The following is a 17,397-nucleotide window of genomic DNA, read 5'->3' as shown; positions in this document are numbered from 1 at the left end:
ATTAACACTTAGAACTGCTTTCATAACTTGCCAGCTAGAAGAAAGATATGCCCCAAACTACTTGCTTTTATGTTTTTACGATGGTTGAGAAAAAGATAAAACTGAAATTAAAATACTTGGCATTCAACTGTAGCATGTAACTATAAAAGTATAAGCTAATAATTTTAGTTTGTATTTTTCATTTGCGAATGTCAACAGAATTTGATATACTGATATCATCTGCACATGCTGAAATAAAACTATTACAGGTGCAAAAACATATACATGCACAATTGAATAAAGAGGTTGTAACACATGATACATATTTTTTATAAGCATGCAATATGTACACACTCCTCCTTTGAAACTCTGGTGTCCTTGTATACATGTAACATACTTCAGTTTAAACTTTTATTACAGCATTTCTACATAATTAAGTCATGGCAATACTAAAAATAGTTTAGTATAATGGACAACAAATTGCTACTTATCTACAATTACTCTGGCACATCACAAAAGATAATTTTCTGCCATCACTAAAATTTCAAACATGTTGCCTAGTTCCAAACAGTTGTTGTCTGACTAGCCATCTGCCTCTAGTTTCAAAGCACAGTGTTCCATGACTAGCCGCTTGTCCTCAATTTTAAACCACTGGTTTATATAACTAGCTGTCCCTAGTTTTTTTCTTTTTTTCTTGGATGTGGTTCTCATCAGAATCCACATGCAATATTCCTTAGTTCCATATTAAAATTTTAAAAAACGTGCTCCCTGTAAATGTTTGATAAACAACAAACAAACAAGAGGACGTGCAAAGAGTCCTTGATTTATAATTAGTTCTAAAGTATCAGGTATAACATGTGGTATTCCTGTAAGCATGCAGGATCAACAATAAAGTGATCATCACAAAAAAATCCAATAACCCAAGTTCTTTTGCAAAATGGACTTTCCTTCATCAGAGTTAAACAGCAAATGACAATTGTAAGTATGATGATTAGTTATGTGGTCATGCTACTACAAGTGATTTGTCAAATTTTGAAGAATATGACACAAATTGTAAAAAAACTTACAAGACTGACATAGAACTCTATTACAAAAGAACCATTCACTCTATAGTGTGACACAATTTATTTTTGCGTGAACGAGTGTGTGTCCACCCAAATTATTAAGGGAAATAAAAATAAACAACGACTAGAAATGAAGATACATGTAAGTTATTTACTGCTGTATATCTTTAACCAGTACACCACAGGAACTTTAAGCAGTCTGCAGTGAAGAATGATTACTTGCATACAACTAATATTTTAATGTATTTTATCTAGTTTTGCAGAAGCTACTTTACTAATACTATTTTACTTTTTACATGAGAATAGGCTTTACTCACACATAAACTTTATAAATCAAACTAAATGAAATAATTTGTGAATTTTACTACCGTTGAAAAAAAACCATACATTAAAACACGTGTGTTTTGTGTCTATGAACAGAATACTAAGCTATCTCTGCACTGAGTACACCAAGGATACTGAACCTGATTTTAATTATAAGTTCGTTAAGAAAGTAATCAACCAGGTTTTCATACTATCTGATAATAAAAATACCTATATAGGAAATGAATGTTTAAAATGTGGAAGAAAACAAACAATGTGAAGCGCTCGCCAAAATTAAAGTAAGTTTGTTGAATAATTTGAAAATAACGTTCCGGGCAATGGCTCTTCACAGAGCTGTTTGTTTTTTTTTTAATTTGTCGAGTGTTGCACCATTCGTTTTCTTCAAGGTTTTCACAGGATACGAACACAACTTCATTGATATATGCGAATTAAAATGTTGGTTTTTTCCTAAGAACTTAAAAAAAATAACTTTAAACGCAACTTTAAAACCTAAAAATAAAAATGGGTGAATTTAAAAAAGAAAATATAACTAGAGAAGGCGTATACTATTGTTATTTGACACGATATTATATAATAAGAGCAAAAATATCGTAGCTTATGATGAACAACTGACAAATCCTTTCTCAAATGAATGGAAGTTTTATCACGTTTATCCCAAAACAGGTGGATCCAGGTACATATTTTAAATTAATAAGAATGACAAATTAGAAAGAAATCAGTAATTGCACAAACAGGGCGCGCCAACAAATATCTAGAAACATATGACTTGAATGAATTCCATGTTAGGTAAGGCGAGCACGCATCTCGTACAGTTCGTGCAGGGTTAGCACACTTTCCATTCGTCTAGCCCCACCCGAGTGATCCAAGTTTTCACTACTTTTTCAGAACTTCTACACATCACGTTCGCACATCATCATTGCACTTTTCTTTCCATGTTTGGAACTTGACCTTGACTGAAGACAGAACGCAAGTCGAGTACTGTTCTCTTAAGTTTTAGTAAAGTCAAGCCTTACTGACCACTAACTAGCGGTGCTAACACATAATAAATAAAACAAAATTACAGTTATTTATATTAAAATTGGTGTAAATTTATACTATACATAGGAGCACGATTCATTTAATCGGGCCATTCACTATTACAATTCCACCAAGGATAAACACATGTTCTGATCACAAGAAGTTACAAAATTTCGGATCAGAAAATTTATTTTAAAATAAGCCATTTTATATTCCTGCTACACCATAGTTAATTATTATAAGCTACTGATTAAAAATAATTTAACTAAACCACAATATAAAGGGATTAAATCTACATCACTGAAGCCGAACTTAAGTAACAAACTAACTAGAATTTGTTAATATGAGAAATAAATTCATAACAAAACCATAAAACTCAAATGACATGGAGAACAAGATATGTTGAGCGAAAAGGAATGCAAAACTAGCCAGCTGAGATAATATGCTGACCTCTCGTTTACACTATTACATAGGAAATAGTTAGGTTTTTATTAGTTTTTTTTTCTTTTCTGGTTAAATTTCACGCAAAGCTATTCGCAATTCCAGGGCTACCTGTACTAATTGTTGATATGTGTTTATTCATCGAGTACACTTGTATTAAAAAAATAACCTAACTACAGGTGGCAGCACTTATCTCAATATTCTTAACACTCCCACTTAATTTTAAGTTTTACACAAACTTACAATTACTCTCAATCTATTATTATAATCGTCACTTTATCTGGTTCATTTATCCATTGGTGCCAGTTCAACATTATCTCTGAACCTTTCAAATGCATTTCTAGCAAGTGGCTCTGTAAGAATGTCAGCAGTCATACTGTTTGTGGGACAATATTCAAGTTTTACTGATCCGTTCTGCACACATTGGCGAATGAAGTGGTAACGAATATCAATGTGTTTTGTTCTTGCATGACCCACTGGATTCTGTGCCATGGCGATTGTTCCTTGGTTATCTTCCATGATACGAACAGGGTCACCAACTTGGGAACCTATTTCTTTCAGTAGTCTTTTCAACCATACTGTTTCCTGTGCTGCAAGACTCAAGGCTATACATTCTGCCTCTGAGGTGGACAGGGCCACCGTGGATTGCTTTTTGCTAATCCAACTTACTGCTGCTCCTGCTTGAATGAAGATATTTCCTGATGTGGACTTCCTATCATCCAGGTCTCCAGCAAAATCTGCATCTGAGTAACCAGTAATGACGTCTCCTGGTACCTTTTCAAACTTAAGACTAAGATCAGCTGTTTCTTTCAAGTAACGTAGGATTCTCTTTGCTGCTGTTAAATGTGCTGTGTTGGGCTGAGCACAATATTTCGATATTTCTCCCATTGCATATGCAATATCTGGTCTTGTTCCCATTGCAGCATACAGAAGGCTGCCTACCAACGACTGGTACAAACTGCAGTCAACCTCAGTGCTAACACCATCATCCTTTTGCAGTTTCACGTTTACATCTGATGGAGATTCAACTGCCTTACACTCAGTCATTCCAAATTTCACCAGCATAGTTTGGATATACTGTCTTTGATTTAACCATACACAACCATTCTTTTCATCCTGAACAACACCGAGTCCAAGAATGTAAGGGAGCTTTCCAAAGTCTTTCATGCAGAATTTTTCCTTCAGTGCTTCCTTTATAGTGATTATTTCATCATCACTATCAGCAATCAAAATAATATCATCCACATATACTGCAACTATTGCTAGATTTTCATCCTTCCGTATGTAAAAACATGGATCTGCTGAACTCTGAACAAATTCCAGTTTCATCATCTGTTCATGAAATGATTTGTTCAAACAGCGTGGTGACTGTTTTAATCCATACAGTGATATTTTTCAGTTTACACATAAGACTTTCCTTCCCTGGAACAGCGTAGCCTTCCAGTTGTTCCATGTATATCTCTTCATCCATATTTCCATTCAGAAATGCAGTTATGACATCCATCTGTTGAATTTTCAAGTTGTTCTGCACAGCAAATGCAATCAAGGAGCGAATTGATGCATAGCGCACCACTGGGGAGAAGGTTTCCTCGTAATCCAGACCATAATTTTGCGAGTAACCTTTGGCCACCAGCCTACTCTTGAACCTCTCTACATTTCCAGTATTTCCATACTTAACTTTGAATACCCACTTACAACCTATAGGTTTTCTTCCAACTGGTAATTCCACCAGATCTCAGGTGTCATTTTCTTGTAAAGACTCAAATTCCAGATCTGTGGCTGACTTCCACTCCTTTGCATTGCCATTTGACATTGCTTCACTTAATGTGCTTGGCTCTAACATACTGCATAAGTTTGCAATGTGACAAACTGATTCATTTGCTGCTTCCATATCAGCATACTCATCATATCCATAGCAGATGGGGGGTTTTCCGTTTCTTGCTGGTCGTTCAGCTTTAACGTCTGTTTCTTGGTCCACTATATGTTCACTTGATAAGATATACTCATTTGTCACAGGCTCTTGACCAAATTCTGTTTCATTAAAGATAACATCTCGCCATATGAAAATCTTCCTGGATTTTTCAACATATCCCTTGGGACAGTTATCATATACAATGAAACGTACCTTCATAGACTTCATATCTAATTTCTGTCTTGACACATCTGTCACATGTGCATATGCAAGACATCCGAACACTTTCATGTGTTCTACATCTGGTTTCTTCCCATACCATCTCTCATATGGCATACTACCATCTTTTATTGCCGATGTGGATACTCTGTTACCCACATACGCTGCAGTAGCTACAGCTTCTGCCCAGTACATTCTTGGTAACTTAGCATGTGACATCATGTTTCTTGCTGATTCCACAAGAGTTCTGTTCCTTCTCTCAGCAACACCATTTTGTTCTGGACAATATGCTACTGACATCTCATGATAAATGCCTCTTGACTTCAAATATTGATGGAACTCATTTGGCGTATATTCTCTGCCATTATCTGTGGGCAGGGTTTTTATGCGCTCTCCAGATTCATTTGAGTACAACTTCTCAAATTCCTTGAATTTCTCAAAGACTTCTGACTTCTATTTTAAGAAATACACTCTGCAGCATCTTGAGTAATCATCAATAAATGTAACAAAGTACTTGCTACCTCCAATAGATGGAGTTTGCATAGGACCACAGACATCACTGTGTACCTTTGATTTGATTTCTCCCACTGACTTAAATGGCTTCCTGTGCATTTTACCTTCAGTGCATCTCTCACAGAAACTGTCTTCATCAGACTTCTGGAATTTGATTCCACTTACATTTCCACTCCTGACAAGCTTCTGTAACTGTAAAAAACTGACATGCCCTAGTTGTTGATGCCATATATCCAAGCAATTCATGCAGCTGTTTGAGGATACTGAGGCATTCTCAATAACACTGGTCTTACAGTCCAGTTGGTACAGATCATCACCCTTTCTTGTACCCATGCCATGGAGTTGTCCTGATTTACCTCGGATGTAACAGCGATTAACTCCAAACTGCACAATATTTCCTTTATCAGTAGTAACTCCTACTGAAAATAGATTGCTAGCTAATTTTGGTATATGAAGGACACTCTGCATTGTGACATGCTTTGAATTACTCACTTTAAATGTCATTTCTAGTTTACAGTTTCTAACTCCAAGAGCTTCAACAGTTCTTCCATCACCAATCCTAACTTGCTGAGGTGTGCTAAACTTGTGATAATTTGATAATATGTTCCTCTTGTGTGTCATGTGCCTAGACACACCAGAATCCACCAACAATTCCCCATTTCCTATTCCTTTATCCTGGTTTGTTACAAAGGCAACACCATTGTTTCCATCAGTATAATCTTCCACAACATTAATATCCACATTCTTAGCTTTGTAGACCATTTCCTTCAGTGTTGGACAATTGTGTTTTATATGTTACCCCTTTTCTTTGTTTCTTGTGTTCCATGTGGTTTGAAGTTGCTGCGAGTGGTTAATTCAGTTGATGATGTTTCATTCGATGTGGTCTTTTTCTTCTTTTGTTCTTCATTAATCAGTGCCTATTGTACAAATTCTAATGAGATATCATCAATTTTGGTTTCCAGGACTGTTACAATTGTATCATAGCTAGCTGGCAGACTACCAAGTAAGGTAACAATCTGCTATTTCCACCCCAAATGCAGCAAGCTGATCCATTAATTCCTTCATTTGTTTCAAATGTTCCTGGACCATAATGCTTTCTTTCATCTCACATCGAAAATACTTCTTTTTCAGGAATAGTTTATTGGCTAGTGTGTTCCTTTCAAAGTGAGCATGCAGTACATTCCATGCTTCCTTAGGAGTTGTTTATGAGGTGACAAGATAGAGTTGTGCACCTTGAATATTCAGAACAATTGTTGAAAATGTTCTTTCCCTTTTCCTGTTGAAATCTGCCCTTGTTTGATAATTGGCTGTCTTTGCCAATACCTCTGTTTCAGTCACATGGTCCCATAGGCCTTTTCCTCTCAATAAATGTTCCATTTGAAATTTCCATGTGGCTCAATTATTTTCTCCCAACTTATCAATTTTATCTTCCATTCTCAAACTATTTCAACCACAACTGTAATATTCCTTTCTTTGATTTAGATCTATTTCTCCCTTTATATGACTTGAGAAAATAGAGTGTCAATCAATATTTTACTTACAGTTTATCTTGGTATTTCACAATGGCTTCCAGACAAAGGAAAAAAATCATCTAGCACTTGTGATAAAGTATCCATGTAAATCCTGTGCCATCTAACAAAAATTGTCATCCAAAACTGCTCTACAGTAATCCTCAGTATCTCCTGAATTACTTGTACTAACAATTTTAAAACAGTTTCATCTGTTTAAACACTATTAGAGCATTCTTGGGCCCATAACCTGTTGATATGTGTTTATTCATCGAGTACACTTGTATATAAAAAAACAACCTAACTACAGGTGGCAGCACTTATCTCAATATTCTTAACACTAATCATCTCTAATTTTGAAGTGATAGAGTGAAGGGAAAGCAGCTAGTTAAGTTAACACCATACACTGTCAATTATTGGGCTACTATTTATTAACCAATAGTGCAATTGGATGTAATATTTTAGAGTCCCCACAGCTACAAAGGCAAGAATATTCAGTGAAAGAGTTCACCAACTTTAACAGGCTAAAGCAAGGCTGAAAAATATATTGTTTATCCGAGACAGCATGGGATAATTAATGAACTAAAATGATCCTAGAAGTTTCACGTGCCCTTGCTAATTATACAGGTAATTACCAAGTACTGGAAAAAAAAGGGAGGACATTGGAAAAGTTCGTATGTTTTTGAACCTTTTTGTAGAATTGCACCCATGACTTTAATAAAGGAAGGTCAAGTCTTTATGGGCTGATTAAAAATATTTATTTAATGCTAACACTATTAACAATATTACAAAGTTTTCCCTGATATGAATTTCCATTCATAAAGATGACTTGTGAAAATGATTACCTACAGATCACCATAACAAATAACTTAGGTGTAACTTGTGACCTTTTCATTCTGAAAAACGAATACTCAATGTTTCTATGACAGTTAAGTTACATAAGACTTTAACTTCATATCACTATAACTTTTCACTATACACACTTAGGCTATGATGATAATGTATGGCCATTCTATTGTGACATTTGAAAAAATATTTTAGAATTATTTGGCAAGTTTAACGAGTTCAACCAGTTCCCACTCCACTAAACCGTACACACACACACACACACACATATATAAAAAACTTAAAGACAACAAAGGACTTGTTGGTAAATCTAGACCACACTATCCATTACACTACACTCTACACTAATAGTAAAACACTTAAAGCCAGTCTTATTATTCAAATATTTACCAAGCCTTTCTTTTAAGCTCAATAAATTAACTGCATCTATCATATCTGATAGCAATTTGTTCCAAATGCCAGTTATCCTGTCAGAAAAATTTAGTTGTCTTAGATGAGGATGACTTCTACCCTGCCAAAAATTATGTGTCCCTTCGTCTTACTATACTTGCCATTAAATACAAAAAATAAAAATAAAGAGATGATGCCCCAAAACTATAAATTCCCTTTATCATCTTAAACACCTAAATCAGATTCCTTCCAATTATTCTTTTTCAAGAGAACAACTTCATAGATCTGGATGCAAAATGTACAAAAGGGAAATCAAGAGCAAACACATGTTGTGTGAAGCACGATCAGCATACAAAGCATACTAACGCTATGGAGGCCTGGGGACGTACAGCTGCAATTTTTAAAGTGAAATTACCACAGACTGTATTATAATAACACAGCATAGAAGAATAATTCATATTGTCAATTGTGTCTTAAAGTAACTGAATCAGACTGTGTGGACTCTTTAACAAAAAGGACAATTATTTAAGGTCCTTATTACTAGTTACTAGTTTTGGGTTCTTGGACAAACTAAGAATTTCATACTTTGATGAACTTGAAAGTAAAACAAAACAATTCACTTCCAATTAATTATGCATATTATTTCATTAGTATATGCATATTAATCTGTTCAGATTCAGATTATCTGAAAGGATAATAATTTGAAAACTAGTAACACTACTCAACTAAATTATACATCAATTTAAAGCTTAAGGAGGGACGAAAAATATGAACTTAAAATCACAGAAGAAAAGAAAAACAAAAAATATATTTATTTCAACACTACAAATGAATGCTTCAGACCTCTTACAGTTAGGGTGTAACATTTTTACAAACCAACTTCTGGTTTATTCCCTGCAGTATTTTCAAAACTGTTTGGTGTGTAACTCTGGTAGAAATCCATGAAAATCTGACACAATTGCAATTATTTTTGTTCATCAGGTAGGAAAAAATCTGGAATGGAGAAATTAAAAGTCCCCATTACTTCAAGATGTCACCATTACTTTAACAATTTTCCATCCTCAAGATTGATCTCAAGTTGTGGTATGTGGCTAAGTTGTGCTACATTTAATCATTGGCTACTCAATGTGCTGATTCCCTTGAAACCTTTATTTTCTTCTTTTGACATTTTTCTTATTCATTGTTGAAATTTCTTGAGTGTAAGATGAAAGTAAAATTCATCCAACTCTTTTAAACTTTTTGGCAGTAAATAAAATCTTACAGTGATGAATTTAACTTACAAAAGACAAAGAAGTTGATGTAGTAGCCAAAGAAGTATCACATGGAGTTGAACACTGTTCACTTGAAACTTTCCTAGCTTCACCAGAATGAAGTAAGCAAACAATTTCAGCAGTGTTTTAGTCTTTTTAGTCTTTGAATTCATGCCACAAAAACTGAGAAAGTTACCACTATAGAAATTACAAACAACAACAACAAATGGAGTAGAAATACCTTGAAGCTCTGGACACAACTTTGACAACAGTGTAATGAACATTTATGTATACATTTGATTTCTTTTAATATATTATTTTGAATGAAGTGGACTGTGTTGCTTTTTGTTTATTGTTGAAACTTATTGCCAATCATAAAAACCTCCTGCAAAAGAATCCAGCCTACAAAACCTGACGGTAGTAATATAGTTTTAAATTTCCAATTACAAAGCAACAACAGAAGCCATTTTATGTAACTTTTTCAGCCAATAAATGCTTCGTTAGAAGAATCTAGGCTATATATAAAATGGCAAATACCCTAAGCAGCTGCACTGTAACTATATAAGTACAATTTTTTTACACCACAAAAACAGGGAGTTTGGCAGAGACACTAGGACCTCCCCCCCATGAGCCTTTCAACTCCAAGTATCATTCTTGTAGCTCTTCTCCAGAATCTTTCCAACATTTGAATGTTTTTTCTAGGTAAGAACCACAAAACTTGATATGATCTAACAAATAACCTATACAATGACATTATAATGGTTTGTATTCAAATGTTATTTAGATAAAACTTAAAATCCTATCTGCCTTACTACCACTAACAGTATATTGTTTGGACAGCTTAAAAGACTGATCAACCAAAACACCAAGCATTATGCCTTTCATAACACTGTTAAGGTTCAAACATACTGTTAGTGTGAGTGAGCTATGTATTCACTATGAGGAGAACCTATACAGTGGATAGGTGAAGAAGAAAAATTGTCATTGGCTACTATTGAGGTTTTTTTTTTTTTTTTACATTATATAACTGCACAGAAGCAGATATAATAAACATACTTAGTCTTCCAAACATTAATTTCAAAATCTATTTTCAAGGAAAGTACGGTTCATACTACACTTTGATCAATGTGTATTATTGGGTTATACCAGATGGAGACAATTTTCAGAATACTAAGTTTCTTTATTACTGTTAAGGTTATTACCATTAAAATTATACTCATAATTGAAAATGTGACATCCCATATTCATTATCTTGCATTTATTATAACTAAAAGCCATCTGTCATTTATTTGCCCAGTTCATCAAACAATCTAAATCCTTTTGCAAAAGAGCAGCATCCTGCTTACAGTCAACAGTATCCAAAACTTCAATATTATTAACAAACTTAATAATTTATTCCTTCACCTATGTCATTGATGTAAAGTAAAAACAGCAAATGTCCTAAAACTGAGCTCTGAGGTACCCCACTTGTGACATGAATCCAGTTTAACTTAATCCAATTCATAACAATCCTGTTTCCTTCCATCCAGTCAGCATTCTATTAAATGAGTCAATCTATCCCCCAAACCTACAAAAATAAATTTTTAAGAAGCCTGTTAGGTGGCACTTTGTCAAATGCTTTTCAAAAATTCAGATAACCAAATACACACCCATACTTTCATCTACATAAGCATTAACCTCTTCAAAGAATGTCAGAATATTTGTAAACCAAGCTTTTCCTTTAATGAAGCCATGGTGACTATCCTACAAAATTTTAAACATTAAATGATTTTGCAAAGATTCTTTTATCAGACTTCCAAAAATATTTTTAAATATTGATGTAAGAGTAACAGTCCTATAATTACAGGAAAAAATTTTACCACCTCCCTTTAAAAGAGGAATAACGTGAGTCAACGTATAATCTTTTCAAACCTGCCACTATTCAAGGATTTAGAAAATATAGTAGCAAGTGGCTAACATATCAAACCTTAACTTCCTTCAAAATCCTTGGGTAAATATCACCTAACCCAGGAAGATTTATCTTTCTTTAAACTTCCATATTTTTTTTCTTAAACACCTCAAAACTATTCTGATCATCTTGTTTATTCTTGTTTCCATTTAGTAACAGTTTAGGAAGACAAAGATAGCTTAAATATTCATTAGTTAAAACTGAATTAAAAATTAAAATAACCCAACCACCTCATGACCATCAGATATTAGCATTCCTTATCAACATTCAAAGGCCTACTCTCAATCTAAGGTTTTGTTGAACTTTAATGTATTTAAAGAAATCTTTACTATTGATGTTTACATTTACAGCTAACCCTTTTTTCATATAGTTTTTAACTTCTCCTTGGAAAAACTCTTGATCATATATAATCCTTACAACCTTCCATCATTGCAATGAATTTAATTTTTTTATATTTATAATTTTTATCTTTATTTTTATCCATTATACTCTTTGAATCAGTCTGTTTTTTCCTTTCAGCTTAAAGTTCATTTCGCATTTGATCAATATCTCCAATTAATTCAGCTATTCATTCCACAGAACATAGTTCTTGTCTCATCCTTTCAACATTTGCTTTTTTTAAAAACTGTAACAAAAAATCTCATCATTCCTCATCTCCACATGCACTAAAATATAATATCTAATTGAGCAGTGATCATTTGCACCCAGATATTCCAAAGTTCTTTATCCTGTCAAGCCACCCCTTATAGTTACCCTTATAGTTGAGTAATAGCCCTTGCAAATAAACCAGTTTCTACATCTTTTAAATGTAAATCATGCAATGTATATACTGATGATGGCAGATCATTTCCTCAAATGAATGAAAGCCTAATGAGCCCTTTCAAGTGGATTTCTCATCATCAAAAATGAAGGCCTAGTTTTGTCATATAATGCTTCAGTGACAATAGCTGGCACCCTCACTGATATCATAGCTCAACTTCCTAGAGATTAGTTACCTGATAACTGAATGTATTACATCCTGAAGATAGGTAAAAGTTAAGCAATTAAAGTACCACATCCTGTATGATGGAATAGTGATTTCCAAAATCATAGAACAAAATACGTAAGTTGTTTACCAAATTTTATTATAACATGGTTAATAAAACCTTACAGTTGACAAAATTATGTCTAAAAATATCGTAACAGCAAGCATCCCTAACTAATTAAACAATAAATTTTTATCTTTATTAATAGAAATGTAAGAAAAATATATTTAATTACCTATACTTATTGCCAGATTGATTTTTAGTTTCCTTTAAGTACATAGCTTCCTCTGGTCAGAAGTTAAGGTTAATTAAAATGCTTCTTATCAACAAAATCTCTCTTACAGTCAACATATAAAAGGCTTTAATTTTAGAACCTTCCAGTAACATAAAAGTGACTCAGCTGTTGATGATTCACATCACAGTTTTAGAGTAACATAGTCCCTGTCTTTCAGATCCGAAGATTTTGAATTTTCAGGGAATAAGTTTTGCATTTTGACAATCAGAAAATGTACAAATACAGCTATCCGAGAATTACATGGAAAGGAAAGTATCAATGAAGAGAATAAACTTCTCAGAGAAGGAAAATTCAGCAAACAATAAGACCCACCTGAGACAAATATCATGAGATGACTGATAATAACTAGTATCTATGAACAAGGACACTTCACAGAGAAAGCCCATAACATAATTATAATAGAGATTAATGTATCAATTAGTAATAAACATAAATATATCACAATTTAGATAGAAGATTTATTCTGTTATTAATAAAATTAGTATGTCTAGCCATCCATCCAATTCTTACCAGCAAAAGAAAGATCACCATGTGCTAGAGAACCACACCAAATGTGATAAACAAACAGATTATGAATCATCACATACAGAAGCATGCAAGACTAATAAAATTTGTTTCTTAGGACCCAAAATACTGAAGTCATATATTTGAATTATTCTATAACAAAAGAAAAATTCCTGCAATTTATTCTATGTTATCTGAATTATTGAACCATTTAAATTTCAGTTAAATAACATACAAATTCATCAATGCTAAGAAAACACTCCAAAACATATCCAAAATTTAGTGAATGAGTGTTGTTGTAAAAGATGTGAGAAGAAAAACTTTGATAAAATATAATAAAGGATAAATACATAGGTCTAAATAAGTTTTTTTTTCTAAACATCTCAAAAAATAAATCAGATTTTTTCAGTTAGATGTGCTTATTTTATTCTTTATTATCTTTTATCACAGTTTCAAAATTACCTACTACAAATACGTTATACATTGAAGTGAAATCATGCCATATCTATAGACATACCATGTTAACCTTTTGTAAATAATACTAAAAAATGTAACAAAAGTATCAAAACGAAGATTTTTAACACAGAAAACCACTCAATACTTTGTATTCAGTTCTTTTACAGATGACAGTATTATATAGTTTTTTTCAAATGCAAAATCTTTATGAAAATTGTTGACTATGTCTGACATAGTTTAAGTAAAAACTTCATTGTATAAACAGTTTTGTAAGTATTAAAAACATGGAAAAGACTGAGAGGCTTCCAAAAACACTACATATCTTCATCAACTCAAAATTTAAACAAACCAAAAACAAAATAAAGTGGAGAAAAATATGTTTTATGAATAAGTATGGGTATATGTGTATAATAAAAAAAAAACACAAATGTCAAAAGTAAAAGACACAGTAAACTAAATGTACAGCAAATTAATAAAATGATAATAGCCATAAAAAAGTGCTACATATGTGTAAATAAAAAGACAAGATTATTTAAAATGTTATAGGGGTATATTATCTGCAAAACACACATGCACACACAAACTGGGCAGTTTCTGATGATGAAGTGTTGTGAAACATATTTTGACAGGAAGTTGAAACTAATTCTTAGCAACTTTATCATATGGAGAGATAGGCTTTTACATTTACAAAGGGTAATTTGGATAAAACTTTAAAGAACACATACAAACGTAAATTATTTGGGTCAAAAATTGTGTAATTTTTCTCTAACAAATCAGCATAAAACACCTGTCAAAAGCAATATCAATAAACTAAATGGTTTTAATAAAAATAAAGGGAGTATTATACATAAAACAGTGAATTAAAAAAAAAATTAAAGAAAATAATAGAATGGGAAAAAAAGATGAACAGTGAGAACTATTGAAGTTTACTGAAACTATCCAGCAGAAATATCATCATGTTTATTATTGTATGATTTGTATGTTTCATAATATTTTAATGTTGTCAGAATAAAAAATTGAAGATATTTCAGCATATTCAAGTAATGTCTCTCCATATAGATTTTTAATAATTTTTAAGACTGTAACGTCAAACTTAAGTTAACATTAAAAAGTAAAAACTGCACAAATTGGAAAAAACTGGAATTACACACACTATACATGTTTCCCATCAATAATACATAGCTCACTCATAATATGTTTATCAATATACTTTGAGCCATGTTTTCAATCACTTTACTCATACCATCTTTGTTATAAATACACAGTTGTGTCTACAATTAAACAATGTTAAACTCAGCAGACTTAACCTTAGTTTGTAACATCAAGTCAAGTTATTCTTTACCGTCTTTCACAATGCTCTATGCTTGAAATTGTTGGCTTTTGAGTGTAAATTTTTATAAAATCTTAATCTTTTAAAACATTTTACAAAAACTGTGGCAAAGAAGCATTAAAAGGAGTCTCAATTTACTGTCACATATATGATTTTAAGTATAACATGAAAGTGTGCTAGTAATCTCTGTATGTGATCTGACACTTGTTTACAGGAAACAAATGTTTCTCATAAAGCAAATCACAAGCGTAAATAAAACATAAGACACATGTTGAAGTACATTAAACTGTTTATAAACCTTAGATGAATATGACACAAAGCTACGCTAAATTTACTAACTTTAAACTAGGGCGACTGAAAAATATTCTTGTGTGTGTGTGTGTGTGTGTGTGTGTATATATATATATATCAAGTATGACACAACAAAACTATCCTAACTAATCAGATTCTATAACAAACCTATGTCAGTAAATGAGAATATGTTACTCAATGGACAAATACATCTTAAAACTACTTACCAGGGTAAGGTAAAGTTGTTTTCCCAGCGATACCTCATCTCCAGCACAAACTCATGCCACAAATGAGCAACAGCTGCAATACCACCATAACTATGATTCACTTGACACATGGCAAGAGCAAGCCTCCAGGTCAAGCTATCATGTGGTGCTGATTTAAATGAACGAATGTGATCCTGATGGTACAGAAAAATATAGGGTATTGTAAAATTATTTGTATGATCTTATCAATAACAATCATAAAAACAGATCAATAAAAAAATCTGTGAAATTATCAAAAATTGTTATTCCATAGAGAGACTACAAATATACAAACTTATTAGATCTAGAAATATAAATTTAATTAATTTACACTAATACATCATTAATTTAATAATAAATCAAAATTTTCAGCCTGAGGGACAATTTATTCGCTCATGTGATTTGACACTTGTCCACAGACAACAATCCCCAGTCCATTTGTAATATGGGACAACTGACCAGAGGGAAGGTAGCCAACCAATGCACTCACCACCATAAGAACTTTCTCTGCCTCTTTGAAATGAATAGTAGTTTTATAATGAGCCACAAGTAAAATATATGAGGAATTATAAATGGCATTATTTTTTAAACCACAGATCTTATGACCCACAGCCAGATATATTTATCATTAAGTCATGCCAGACACCTTACAGTAATATAAAAATGATATATAAAGTCAGTTATCTTACATCTAGCTTAGCAGAAAGCATTTCTTTTTCTTCCACACAATTTTGGAAATCATCATTCTTCTCACTCCCCTGTAGAAGAGAGAAATTTGTTACTATTCTACATGATATCAGAACAATTTACAATCTATAAAAACTGAAAATATATATCGGTTCAGTATTTCTTAAGTTGTTGTTCCTTTTGGCTGCCAAAGGTTATAACTTTCCTACACTGAAAATATACTTCCAATAGATTGTTACTTCACTCACAAAATTAGCTATTCTCATCCATTGCTGCCCTCTACAAGCAAACTTTTTCTTTACACATGCCACAAGATTTCTGCATCCCCCTATTGATAATCAAATGATCCCAATATGCACTCATGCAAATCATCATGCATCACTTCTCACCAACAGGAGTGTAACATATTGACATGACATACACAGCTGGCCAAAACCTTAAGGCCAATGCACATAAAGAAAAAGTATGCATTTTGTGTTGTTAGACTCAACCACTTATTTAAGTAGAGCTTCGAAAGATGAAAATAAGAAAAGGGAAAATAAAAAAACAACAACTTTTTTAGCATTTGATAAGGAACATGTGAACACTATGAAATTAGCCTAAATACTGGCTGGTCAAAAGTTTAAGACCATTCTGAAACAAAGCGTTAGTCAGCAAACACGTAAAAAAAATTAGTCATTTGTGTTCAAGAATTAGCATTGTCAACATCTCCCACTGACATCTCCTGTGTTACACTGGATAAAAACATAGCAAAGGCTAAAAAGTTGACAGAGTTTGAATGTGGCAGAATTGTCGAGCTGTAAAAACAAGGTTTCTCTCAACGTGCCATTGCTGGTGAGACTGGGCTTAGTAAAACTGCTGTTGCAAATTTCTTAAAAGACCCTGAGGGATACAGAATGATAATTTCAAGTAGTCACCCCAAGACAATTTCGCCGGCGTTGAACAGGAGGATTCAACGAGTTGTCCGGCAAGACACCAGCTAATCGTTGAACCAGTTTAAGGCCCTTACGGACGCAGCATGCAGCTCAAGAACAATAAGACGGCATCTACGATAGAAAGGCTTCAAAAACCATAAACATCTTCAAAGGCCACGCCTCCTTCTGCACCACGAAACAGCTCAGTTAAACTTTGCTGAGAAGCACCAAACATGGCA

At 33.0% G+C, this 17,397-nt stretch overlaps 1 protein-coding gene across 3 annotated transcripts in view; it reads right to left on the bottom strand.

Moving 5' to 3' along the window:
* Rab3GAP1 (RAB3 GTPase activating protein subunit 1) overlaps positions 1–17,397 on the bottom strand; it is a 131,926-nt gene that overhangs the window by 82,623 nt on the left and 31,906 nt on the right. For 2 of the 3 annotated variants that reach the window (XM_076448191.1, XM_076448193.1), the window contains 2 exons: positions 16,247–16,315; positions 15,540–15,712 (listed from right to left, as the gene is read on the bottom strand). In XM_076448191.1, coding sequence (XP_076304306.1) covers positions 15,540–15,712; positions 16,247–16,315 — 242 coding nt within the window. The remainder of the gene's footprint in view (positions 1–15,539; positions 15,713–16,246; positions 16,316–17,397) is intronic. The other variant, XM_076448192.1, reaches the window with a different exon arrangement.

The sequence above is a fragment of the Tachypleus tridentatus genome, chromosome 8, assembly GCF_004210375.1.
Source record: "Tachypleus tridentatus isolate NWPU-2018 chromosome 8, ASM421037v1, whole genome shotgun sequence".
In the NCBI taxonomy this organism is placed as follows: Eukaryota; Metazoa; Arthropoda; class Merostomata; order Xiphosura; family Limulidae; genus Tachypleus; species Tachypleus tridentatus.
The sequence above is the reverse complement of the archived record's forward strand: the minus strand, read 5'-3'. Positions and strand labels throughout refer to the sequence as shown.